At 37.7% G+C, this 12,796-nt stretch overlaps 2 protein-coding genes and 1 pseudogene across 3 annotated transcripts in view; 1 reads left to right on the top strand and 2 right to left on the bottom strand.

The window, feature by feature from the left end:
* Window positions 1-1,682, top strand: part of lonrf1l (LON peptidase N-terminal domain and ring finger 1, like) — a 30,410-nt gene extending 28,728 nt beyond the window's left edge. For both annotated transcript variants that reach the window (XM_059989251.1, XM_059989249.1), the window contains exon 12: window positions 558-1,682. In XM_059989251.1, coding sequence (XP_059845234.1) covers window positions 558-722 — 165 coding nt within the window. In that variant the 3' untranslated portion in view covers window positions 723-1,682. The remainder of the gene's footprint in view (window positions 1-557) is intronic.
* Window positions 1,683-1,823: 141 nt separating this feature from the next.
* Window positions 1,824-4,412, bottom strand: LOC132404783 (cytochrome c oxidase subunit 6B1-like; annotated as a pseudogene).
* On the bottom strand, window positions 4,388-12,662 carry LOC132404781 (multifunctional protein ADE2-like). Its single transcript, XM_059989259.1, has 7 exons — window positions 12,461-12,662; window positions 9,987-10,166; window positions 9,797-9,910; window positions 8,880-8,963; window positions 7,987-8,167; window positions 6,615-6,773; window positions 4,388-4,680 (listed from the first exon to the last, which is right to left on the bottom strand). Exons 1-7 carry the CDS (start codon window positions 12,545-12,547, stop codon window positions 4,520-4,522), a joined length of 966 nt encoding a protein of 321 aa, XP_059845242.1. The 5' UTR covers window positions 12,548-12,662; the 3' UTR covers window positions 4,388-4,519.
* Between the last annotated feature and the right edge of the window lie 134 nt (window positions 12,663-12,796).

The following is a 12,796-nucleotide window of genomic DNA, read 5'->3' as shown; positions in this document are numbered from 1 at the left end:
GTAGAAGGTAGAATGGTGGGAGATCACAAACAAGAGAAAATCTGCAGATGCTGGAAATCCAAGCAACACCCAGAGAATGTTAGAGCACAGTTGATATTTTGAGCTGAGACGCTTCATCAAGTGCTGTTGAAGGATCTCAGCCTGAAACATCGGCTGTACTCTTTTCCATAGATGCTCCTGGCTTGCTGAGTTCCTCCAGCATTCTGTGAGTGTTTAATGGTGGCAGATGGCTTGTATGCTGCAGACAATATCGGGTTTTAGATATTTTATTGTAATGTGAATTAATCATTGTTACATCAAATTTGGTGTCTGCATAACCTTTTCATCTTGAGGTAAGATCAGATTAATACAAAACACTGGTGCAAATGATAAATGAACAAATATTTGGCTATATCTAATTGTTCATGGAGCTTTTGAGTTTTATAATTTTGCTGTGTTGCCTTGCATCTTATTAGTGATCACAATTTTAAGTACTTGTCAGCTGTAAAAGCTTTTGCAATATTCCAAGGTGTGAAAAATATATAAATGCAAATATTTTTAAATACTGTTGTACTTAGGGACCTCTGAATGGACCTGCTTGGTGTTGGTGGCTTCTAGCTGTTCTTCCCGTGGACCCTCGATACCAGTTATCTGTATTGTCCATGACGTCCTTGAAAAATCGTTTAATTAAAATCCAAAACATTTTGATATATTTCTCCAGTGCAAGATATCGACCCAAGTGAAAAACCAAATGGACTTTATTAAAAGATCTGCTAATTTATATGAACTGCTACTTTTGTATAGTTCAAAAACGGAAGGAAGAAACTCATTTATTTTTAGCCAAGAAAGGTTGTAAATAAACCATTTTGGAAGAGATTTCAGATTTTTTTTTGTATTTGCATTGTTTTAGAAGTTATGCTGATCATTTGGATACTGCTAAAGTGAATTAAGTACTGTGGGTTTGTTCTAAACTCAGCAATATAGTTATAAATTTAAAAATTGATTATGATTTGAATGGATATTTAAGACTTGTTGGTATCTCAATCTTAAGTGGTGGCTCAATGCAAAGGCAAGCCTCTGTTATTTGTCAGACTACTTCCTTTCATCTGCAGTTAACTTGACCACAAGAACCATCCATCGATGCCATCGCCATTGTTCAGTAGTCAAAAAGGATGAACCTGGGCTGGATTTGTTCCTTGTTTCTTTCACAAGTTGGTAAAGGAAGCAAGAAAACAGAAAATAAGATGTCAGTGGTTTATTATCCCAACGTGCAAACAATGTGTATGTGTCACTAGGATTCCTTTAATTGTATTTTACAAATACAAAAAACTAGAATGTATCCCTGTGCTATGCAATTATAATTGTTCTATTATTTAAGGTTTTCATTATAAGTAACCAACCTCAATGGTTGGATGCTTTTAAGATTGGGATTTATGTAAATTTAGTTTAAAATTTAATTATTTGTTTGCTTTAAAAGTGAACTACAAAGCTGTTTTTGTTTTAAAAAAACAATTCAATTGACTGGTTACAGTATATTTGGTCATGTGATGGTTTGTATTTTTGCTCTGTAATTTTCCAGATTTTAATTGCTGGTATAGTATGCCAGGCACTGACTGTAGAAATCTTTTACAAAGGTTACAGAGGTTACAAAGTTCCAGTTAGCTTGTATATTTTTGAATAAAATCTTAAATTATAAAACTATAGTCATGTATATAAAATTTAATTGATTTGCATCTTTCTGCAACCTGTCGATGGAGCGTAGCAGTTAGCACATTGCTTTACAGACAGCAGTAGGAATCTAACCACAATCAGTAATCATTTAGCACTGTAAAGAGATTGTATGCTCTCCCCATGACCGTGTGGGTGTGCTCTGGTTTTCTCCCACCTTACAAAGATGTATTGTTGGTGTTAGTTGACAACACCTGTGGGCTGCCCCTAGCACATTCCTCTGATTTGATATAAATGACACATTTCACTATATCTTGATGTACAAGTGACAAAGTTAATCTTAATTTTGACAGGATAGTTGCATCAATTATGTATTACATAGATCTAACTAGACTAACCTGTCATTTCTACTATTTTCACTTGAATGGTTATTTAACATTTTAGCTTTCAAAGATAGTAAATCAATACTCTAAAAGCTTGAGGGCAAAGTAATAGGAGCCTCTGTCTAGTCTTATAGACTCCTTTTTTCCTGTATTGTAGTTTTTCTATTTCTTGCAGGTCAATGTCTTCTAAAGTTTGATTCAACCATAATTGGAAGGTAAATTCTGTAGCCAATCCTTGGAATAGGTTACAAACTACCTAAGGAGGCAGAGTTTCGCCTGATAAAGGAGGGGGCAGAGAGGAAAAAAAAATCCAAAGAGATCCATCAGTCAATATAGCTAACTGGTATGATCATGGCAAGCAATACAATATTTCTACTACCAGGACTCAGAACAATGGGAAGTTACAGAATTGACAGCAGTACAGGGAAGTCATTGAAAGTGGGAATAGAACTAGCCATTTAATAATGAGCTTTCAGAATAGAGACAAGCATTTGAAAGATGTAAAGGAGACATAGTGGGAAGAATTTTTGCATATACTTTGAGATGCCAGGAGGTAGTGTTTTTTAGAGCTAGAATTGACTGGAAATTTAGTGAGATCACAGCCCCACAAATTTACTGAAAGACTCTTGCAGAAATCAAAGCACTATTAGGATACAGGGGCCTAAGCACTGTGTCCAAACTGCTTTTATTGTGGCCTTTGTCAGTCTCTTTAAATATCTAGTTGGGATAACACACTCAGAGGCCCACTTTATGAGGCATCTCCTGTACCATTTCCCATAGATAGGTGACCAGAACTGCCCCCAATCTTCCAAAATGCAGCTGCATTAACATCTTATGCAACTTCAACATAACATCCCAACTCCTGTACTCAATGGCCTGATTTTATGAAGGCCAATATACCAAAATCTAATTTTACCACCATATCTACATGTGAAGCCTCTTTGAAGAAATTATGGATCTGTATTCCAATGGCTTTGTTCTACTGCACACCTCAGTGCCAATCATTAACGTAGATGATAAATAACAGATCACACTGGTCTCTGCAGCACACTGCTAGTCATCAGTCTCCAGCTTCTAGATGGAACCTTTACTTATTGCCACATGGGAATGTTTCCTCCAGCTAGAGGGAGGAAGGCTGATCCCACAAAACAATACTAACTTCACAAGAATGAGTTAACTTGACTTGGAGTTCTTGAAGATCAAGGAGATCAGTTAGCTGAAAATTACCTGCACTTTCCTCAGCAGGTTTGTCCCACTGTAAAACAATTAGCACTTTTGTAATTATCAACTGAGGGATTAGCCTTTAACAGATCTCATTCAAACAAGCTATTAAAGGGAGAATTCCAAATGACCAAGATAGACTACAACCAAACACCCCCATATTGATACTGAATGGAAACCAACTGATATTTTACAACCTAAAAGCAACAGGTAAAGAGAGCAGACTCTATTTTCTGCAATTTCCAATTTCAAGAAAGTCACAGAAGCCTCATTCTCTTCATCTAGTAGATACAATGGTCTTCAAACATTTGCTTTTATTATGCATGATCACTGAACAAACAACCTCACTCATAAATCAGTGTCTTCCTTGGGCTTGTAACTGCAAAAAGACATTATTTTCCAACTCTTGATGCAAGAGTTTTATTTTTTAAGTTGAATATACTAGTATTTTACCTTAAAGATTACTTTTAGAAATTAATTTTCCAGTGAAAGTTACATCCATCCAACTAGCAGCAATAGCTGAATCCTGTAACATAATGTGCATTCAGGAATGCAATTCCTGAATGTAACTAGACAAACAGAACATCTTAAAACTTCAAGATTAACTTCATTTCACTAAATAAGTGAAAGCTTTTGAGAAGGTGAAACTTTTTTGGTGAGGGAAGGGCTCCTCGTGGAAGCATTTTATTGCTGAATTACAGATGTAAAAGAGAGCTCGAAGTCAGTGAAACCCCAAAACCCATCTCCAACAGAAAAAGGGAGCAGAGAGCTGGGAGAGGGCTCCACCACACCCCCCTCACTCAATCAGCAAAGGTCCAAGGTAGACTTTGGGTAAGAAAGAAGATGATTTTGGGGGGGGGGGATAGAGGAGGAGCAAAAGAGAACCAAGTCCCAACTGGTCATTCAGATCTTCCCAGGGAAGCTTGCCGACTCCCTCTGATCATCCCATTTGTTAACCCAAGATCTGGGGCACAGGGATTTATATATCCTGTTAAACCACTCACACACAGACACATCCTTGCCCTGAGCATTCAGAGCCTTCTGGCAGCCATGATAGTCCAGGTAGTTCTAGTAGCAGTTGAGAGTCTGGTTGGTGTTGGGGAACCTGGCATCAAAAGACGTCGTCTGGTACTGGCTGATGCATTCCTGGATGCTTGCCATTGTCCATCTTGCTGTTCGCCTACACAGAAACCTGCCTCCTACGCCCTCCCGCCGTATGACGCTTGGCGCCTTGGCTCCGCCAGGTCCAAGAAGGTGAAACTTATTGATCACGTATGTCTTAACAGCTTGTCAGCTTGCTTCAAGGAGATCCAGTTTGTCAAAATGTTTGCCCGTAGCTTGGCCCACACTAAATGGTCAAATTGACCAAAGATCTGAGCAGCAAAAAGGGCAGCTGCCTCAGGAAACAGAACAGTGGAGCAGCCAAGACCTAGGAAAACAAATGGCACATTTAGAAAATGTCCACCTCACACAGGAAACAAAATACATTTCAATCACAAAGAAAATGACAATCCTCCACCCTCTACCCAATTCTGCACTTTTACTATGATTGAATTAAAAACACCGGGAGCTTTGCACATATGGACACTGCACTTTCTTCCCCCATTCTTCACAAAACTGCTCAAGCTCTGTCAGATTGCAAAGGATCGGGAGTGAACAGCCCTTTTCAAATCCAGACAAATTCTCAATTAGATTGAATCTGGACTCTGTCTTTGCCACTCCAGAACATTAATTTTGTTGTTTTTACACTATTCCCATGTAGCTTTGGCTTTATGCTTGAGGACGTTGTCTTACTAGAAAAAACATCTTCTCCAAAGTCACAGTTCTCTTGCAGACTGCATCAGGTTTTCCTCCAGGATTTCCCTGTATTTTGCTGCATTTTACCCTCTGCCTTCACAAGCCTTCCAGGTCCTGCTGCAGTGAAGCATCCCCAAAGCATGATGCAGCCACCACCAAGCTGCACTGTAGGGATGGGGATGATGTGCTGTGTTCGGCTTAAGCCAAACATAGCCTTTAGTCTGAAAGCAAAAAGCTCAGGAAGCTCGATTTTGGTTTCATCAGGTGCTGGAAAGATCAGGGTGTCAGGGCCAAAGGCAAGGTTTGGGCAGATTAAGAACGTGGCTTTATGATGTTTACTCAGCTCTGCGCTGAACTACAGGACTCTCTTGGGGACTTCAGTTCAGAAACACTATTTGTTTGCATGATTCTCCCCCCCTCCCCATTGCACACTGAGTGTTCAACAGTCCTTTTTAATGGGTTATTCTCTTATATTTTTATCCCATACGGTGTTTGTTTCATGGCTGCCTGTTAAGAGAAGATCAAAATTGTATAATGTATACTTTGATAATAAATAGTACTTTGAATTTTGAGGACAAAACATTTCTTAATAAGGCATTCCAAACTCCACATCAATACATTGAGCCCAATAATACCCTAATTTTCTTTACCGTGTGCCATCTTGTTGAATACTTTTTGAAAATCCAAATACATGGCCACTAACTCTAACTTTAGAACTCTAAACTTTATGACCTCATTCAGATGTCCTCAACATTTTTTCTTTAATACATGTTAACTCTCTCCAATCACATGATTTAAGTGAAGTGTTATCAGGAACCATATTAAGACATCATCACTGATTTTTTTTTGAATAGTGAATTACACACTTCACTTTCCAGGTCAAGGAGATTAAGATCAAAATCAAATCAAAAGCACTTTCCCTCAAAACAGCAGGATGCAGAACAAGTTCGGGGAACTTCTAAGAACTTAAAGCAGGTGGCAAACAAATCTCTACATGGTCACTGCCTAGACCAAGGGTTCCCAACCTTTTTTAAAAAAAATGCCATGGACCCCTGCCATTAACTGAGGGGTCTGTGGAACCCCTGGCCTAGACACAACTCATGGTCTCAAATATACTAATAGCAGCCCGCTTTGAAGTAAACTATAATAAGCACCTATGAATAATACAACAAGTTGAAAAAATATAATACATAAACAGAAAATGTCACAAACTTTTGTTTTAATTTTGTTCTGATTGTTTTCTTTCTTGTATAAAATGTTGGACATGCAACTGTAAATGACAGACAGTAGTAATGGGGGTAATTATCAAATTATAGAATCAGTTTGGATGTAGCAAGAACCAGGACACTGAAAATATTGGTAGATCAAAAAAAAACCACCAAAAAAATGCATCTGCAATTTTTCCCCTTTCAGTCTGACGTCCACTCTAATGAAGCCATCATAACCAAAAATACTTGACACACAGGTTAGTAAAGACAGGGGCCAACAAGATTCCTCAAAACAACTAATACTAAATTAAGCTGGATACATTATCTAAAGAGGTGCTCAGAGGATTCAACAACTTACCACTAGGCATTCGCAGTGACGACCAAATATCTTCAGCACCCCAATCAGCAGATATGGGAGGGCAGTTTATAACAGGACAAGTAGTGTTTCCAGACAGCACTGGTCCCAAACCATTACTTCTGCCAGCAACTGCCACAAATACTGTATGAACACCATCACCTGAACATTAACAAATAAAATGCTATTAGAGATCCAGTTCTTTCAGATCGTCAGCTCCACTTGCATTTTAAATTCCAAATGTCAAGTAACCAATAAAACACAAGCTGGCTTAAAGATTGACAGCACCACATTCCTGTGAAACAAATTAATCTTGTACTATAATACAAGTTATTATAACATATATTGCAATAGTAATTATGAAGGAAGTTAAATAAGGGAATAGTGCAAGAAGGTATGTTTTTTTTTTGAGAAATATCAACTCAACATCAATAAACGGACATCAAAATACTAGATGCCAGAAATCTGAAAGTAAGAGCTTCTACTTGAAACATTAATCACTTTTCTTTCCATAAATGCTGTTCAACCTGACGACTTTTCCCAGCAAGTTGATTTTATGTAAGCATCATTTCATTCCCACCTTCAGCAAGGCTACTTGGGTAGACAGGAGATGCTGAGGAAATGAAATGTACAAGTATGCGAAGTCAAGTTTATTGTCATTTTACTATATACATGTATAGAACGTTATAGCCATATAGTGTTTACAGAATCGAAGCAAAGTTTTCCAATTAAAACAATTTTATATTGTCTTATGATCCATAATTGGGGCCACAAGGCTAGGAATTTCTTGTGAAATCCATTTTGCTTTCATATCAAGTCCAAAATGTAGGAATGCAAAAGAAATTAACCTAATGATTACATGCCTGTAGAAAGTTTTACATCAGACAGACACTCTGTTCACCAAAGCAAAAATCATATGAGTGGAAGCAAGGCATCAATAGAAGATAATTTCATGTACTGCATGTGATACCATTACAGCTAGACAAGCTGTTCTTTGTTTAATATTCCAATCTTCATACATCTCCCCTTTCTGAAGGACAATAGGAAAATATCCGGTGTTCCTAAAAATGAGTGGCTTGGAGGATTCAGTAACTCATACTATACATCTTAATTGGTAATTGAAAAAACACCTTGAATCTAGCATTCTCTGCCACAAAAGTGAATGGGTTGATCTGCAAAAGACACCCAAGGCAAGGTAACTATCTTGTGTTTATATTTTGTAAAACAAAACAGAAATCCACAATTAGGCTTTTTAAATTCCCAATTGTATATAATCTTTCTGAAGTCAGGGTTCAGTAAAGTAGCACGAAATCTGAGTTAGAATTTTAACCCCCATTCCCCAGATACAACATGTATAATCATAAAGTTTGCTTACCTTCATATTCTGCTTTAATTTTCAATGTCTCATCTGTACCCTTATGAGCTGATGAAATCCTCAGTTCACAAGGTATGCTATAGCTTGCACATGCTTGTTTTATTTTTTGGCCATGGCCAAGATCACTGCTGGATCCCATAATTACCACCACTCTTTTGAAAAAGTTTGTCACTAGCAGATTCTGCATGGATATTTGAATAAATGAAGTTCATGTTGTTTTCCTTTCAGTTTAGTGCAAAAGATTAACATCAAATTCAGAAAGTTTTCCTGTTAACACATTCACAATTTTATGCATTTGCAGTACAGCAACAGATCCAGAATCTAAGTAAACACAAAGTACACTGCAGATGCTGTGGTCAAATCAAGGCGTACGAAGAAGCTGGATAAACTCAGCAGGTCGGGCAGCATACGTTGAAACGAGCAGTCAATGTTTTGGGTCGAGAGCCTTCGTCAGGACTAAAGGTCTTGACCCGAAAAGTTGACTGCTTGTTTCAACGGATGCTGCCTGACCTGCAGAGTTCATCCAGCTTTTTTGTAGGTCCAGAATTTAAGTTTGTTAGATCAGGTACTATCACAGACCAGCACAGAAATTACAGACAGTGTCAAGTGAGTTAATAAAATAAATAATAAATGGCTATCCAAGAAAGCAATGGAATGGTCAAGACTGGAAATTTGAAAAAGGCATGGCTGTAGGCAACTTTTAGAAGATAATGCTTTCAGAAAAAAAAATGTTAAATATTTATTTCCATTACTTGGTTCTTCCCACAACTTAAGTATGATGCATCAGGTTGACAGACAAATTGATATAGATGGATATAGTACCTTCTTTAATCAGATAGCATACATTAAAAATATACTTAGTGATTTACAAACTAAAGAAACTTTGAAAATACCTGTACTCTTTCTGCTACCCATTCAAAGTTTCTCTTGACTACTTGCATAGCTTCAGGCGTTACTTCTTTGAGATCACGATAAACCTAAAAGGCAAAAATACAAACTGAACACAGCCTATCCATAAAAAACAACCTTAAATTCTGTTTTCTTTTTTAAAAAGTTACTGGTAACATTAAGATACAAACTCAAAGGCAACACTCTTGCAAACCATGTCTGCAATTAGCAAGCAACTAAAATGAAAGCACTATTTTTAAATGAAGAAAACAATAGTCAGCTAAATCCCATTTCACTAAAACAATACAGGAGTTCAAAAGTAATCATGAGCAAAGCAAAAATCTGAAGAACACTAAGTTGATGACAACAATGACAGCAAGTTACCAGACACTTCTCTAGTAGGAAGCATTTTTCAATACTGTATAAAAATTTATCAACTTCAGTTATGATTAAAAATGAATATTTACAATGAAGTCGGAAATCTCCAAATCCATCTAATATTGCTTACAAAAAGGGCATAGTAGGAATCTACACTGCATTCCAACCCTTCAAAATTGTAATCTAGCAGAAATACTATTCTATTAGAAGACATTGTTGAACTGTATGATGAATGAAAAATAAACTGGTGAGATTGATTTAATTTTATAAAACACAAAACCGACAAATAAGGAAATCACTAAGACTAAAAATAATCAGCATAGTGGACAAAAACAATTACGGCAATATTTGTTTTAGTTCTCCTGCAGTCTATACCAATCCAAGATCTCTTCACATCTGTCTTTGCAACAGGTGCCTTAGCCCCTGACAAAATCTAGCAGCTTTGAGCAAGATCATGTTGTGAAATAGAGATCTGGGATTTAAGCTACACTCAACTCCTCAGAGGGAGTAAAAAAAAATTCAAATCTATAGACTAAATACCGACCTGTTTATCCTTTTGCAGGCTTCGATCCCCTAAAGGCCACAATCTCCAAGAGTCATTGTCAATCACATCAGCAAGTAAAATCTCCTTGGTAGAAGCACAAACTCCAAATTCCACCTACCAAAAAGAAACTATTAATAAGTTCATACAAAAAATACAGCTTGCTTTGTTACATTGGAAGATAATTACTTACTTTCATATCCACAAGTGTACAGTCTTGAGTTGCCCAGGCCTTCTCCAATATCTCAAACACAGCCAAGGTGGTACGATTCATGATATCTACTTCACACCGTTCAATTTGCAGTCCTCCACAGTTAAAATGAGCTTCAATCACTTGTTCTTCAGACCACTGTGGATCATTGTTGGCATCATCCTAAAAGAAACTTGCAAATTAGTTATTTGACATGAAAATCTCCTAGCATCAATCTTCATTAAGCTATTTGTTGCTTGAGCACCAAGTCTTGGTTGACAATAGAACAATCGGATCTCTGTATGGTTAGAGGTTCTGACCTTCAGATATTTGCTCTCAGGTAAATATATTTTTTAACAAAAGGCTCAAAAGACCACTGGCAGTATTGTGATGATCCTCTGCCCTATTTGATATTTATCCCTCAACCTCACTAGTCACTTTATTTCTTAAGATGCTCACCTGTCAAATATTAGCACTTGGATTTTCCTCCACTATAAAAATGACAGCACCAATAATTTCATTTTAAAGTCAAATAGTACAGCACAAATCATTAGTTTATGCTGATGATTGTTTATGCTGATTATGTTATCTATACTAATCCCATTTCCCTGCACTTGGTTAGAAGGTTTCTTTGTCTTGGTAATTGAAATGCTGATCTAGATACTCATTTGACTTGAGTATCTGCCTTCAGGGACCATTGCAAATTCCAATCATCTTTAGGATGGGGAAAAACTTGTTCCACAGATCTCCTCTAAACCTCCTATCCTTACCCTAATCAGATGCTCTTTAGCCTTGGGTATGTCTGTTACCTAACCCAGGGCCCTCAGTTCTGTATACTTCTATAGGTTTCGCCACCATTCCAAGGAGAACAAGCAACCAAAAGGCTCCATCCCAGGCAACATTCTAGCATAACCTTCTGTACCCTCTTCAGTTTAATTACATCTTTCCGGGAGACTGGTCATTTTAACTATTCACAAAACTCTGGCTGTGGCCGAAGCACTGCTTTAGAATGTTTTTAACTACACTTTTCCATTAAATCTTGGAAACTGCCCCATGTTCCAAACCTCATCTGACGATGGAAATCACCTATATTCTGCTTTTACGACTTACCTACCACCATTGACTCCTTCAGAGATTCCTGGACAAGGCCCGTTCTGCCACACTCCCTAGTGCACAACCATTTATTGCGTTATTTGTATTCTCATTGATTGCACCCCTTTGCACTTAGCAGGATTATATTCCATCTATTATTGATCACGCATTTTTAAAATATCATAAGCAGCTTCAAGCCAACCTGATGAGTGATCTGATAAGATCACTGAGGGAAAAAAGAGTCCCTGGAGTCCACCTGTATACTCTATGAAATTTTACAGCTTAGAAGACTTCATTGGTTTATTATTATCTTTTCGGAAAAGAGACCCACTCAATTGGAATCATGTGACAATTCGTGGCAACAAATGCTGTTTCTCCACACTGCTTCTCAAAAGCAGTTTTTATCCCTTTGAACAATGGGAATAATCAGCATGTTAGCATAGAAATTTGTGCAAATGTTCTACAGCATCTGTGATCATCCAGAGTTCAATTCCCACTGCTGTCTACAAGAAGTTTGTAGATTTTCCCAGTGAGTTTCCTCCTAAATTCAAAAGTAATTTGATTTAGGGTTTAGAAGTTGTTGGTGTTAGAGGCATAGTGACCTGTGCAGGCTGCCTTCAGCATAATCCTCAGATGTGTTGGTTACCGATGCAAAAAGCAACACATTTCACTATGTTGCAAATGCCGTATGTGACAAGTAAGCTAATCTTCAAAAATAAGCAGCAAGGCACTCCTCAACTCAGGTGTACAGTTAGAAACAAGTTCCCTGGGCCATTACTTCCATATCAACCATGATGCCTGTTGATAACAATCCTACTTTACTGTATTCATTCCATGTTGCTTTAAGCCCTGCTCATTCAAGAAGTAGCCCAAAAGCGACTTAAACATTACTGTTCATGCCCCCAATACCTCCAGATGCCTACAAAAATCCACCCCTGCTGACTCCTTATAAACTCCTCCCATTCATCTTGAACCTACATCTTCTAGTTTTAGATGCCCTTGCCATTGAAAAAAGTTACAGGCGATCTTACTTAGCCACGCCTTTTAATTTTATACACTTAATCCCCATCACCTTTCAGCTTTCTTCACTCCAAGGAAAACAGACCTAGCCTATCCAATTGCTCCTGATAACTCAAGACTTGCAATTCAGGCAAACATCTTGTGAATCTCTTCTGCATCCTCTCATTAACTTCCTACAGTGTGCTGTCCAGAACTCTAAATGAAGCCAAACCAAAGTTTTGCACAACTGTAACATGGCAACCCAATTCTTGTACTCCCATGTCTTGGCTGATGAGGCAAACTTATCATACGGATTGTTCATCACCCCGTGTATTTTCATTTTCAGGGAGCTATCTAGTTTTAACAAAGGTCTCTTTTGTTCTTACCAGCCTCCTGCAGTAGTCTGAAGACAGACACGGTAGTTTTAGTAGAGATAGCAGCCTTGTCAACCATTTGGTCCTTCCTGGCTGCATTTCCAGCTGTAATCTGGTCCTTGGATTTGATCAACACTTGTCCTGGACAATCCAGTAGTTCATACACTTCCTTGGTCTTTCCTTCATTTAGCTTTTTCCCTATTTTATGTTCTGAAATTTTTTTTAAACTTTAAATGTTTAAAAAGATCATTGGATGAAATTGAAGAAACAGCCTTACAGTCAAGAAAACCAATCCATTTAACAAGGTGCTGCATTTGTTATACTTACAGCGTTTAAGTATGAGCAGTG

The sequence above is a fragment of the Hypanus sabinus genome, chromosome 14 (genome assembly GCF_030144855.1).
Source record: "Hypanus sabinus isolate sHypSab1 chromosome 14, sHypSab1.hap1, whole genome shotgun sequence".
NCBI lineage: Eukaryota > Metazoa > Chordata > Chondrichthyes > Myliobatiformes > Dasyatidae > Hypanus > Hypanus sabinus.
Note: the sequence above shows the minus strand (reverse complement) of the source record. Positions and strands in the feature narration are given on the sequence as shown.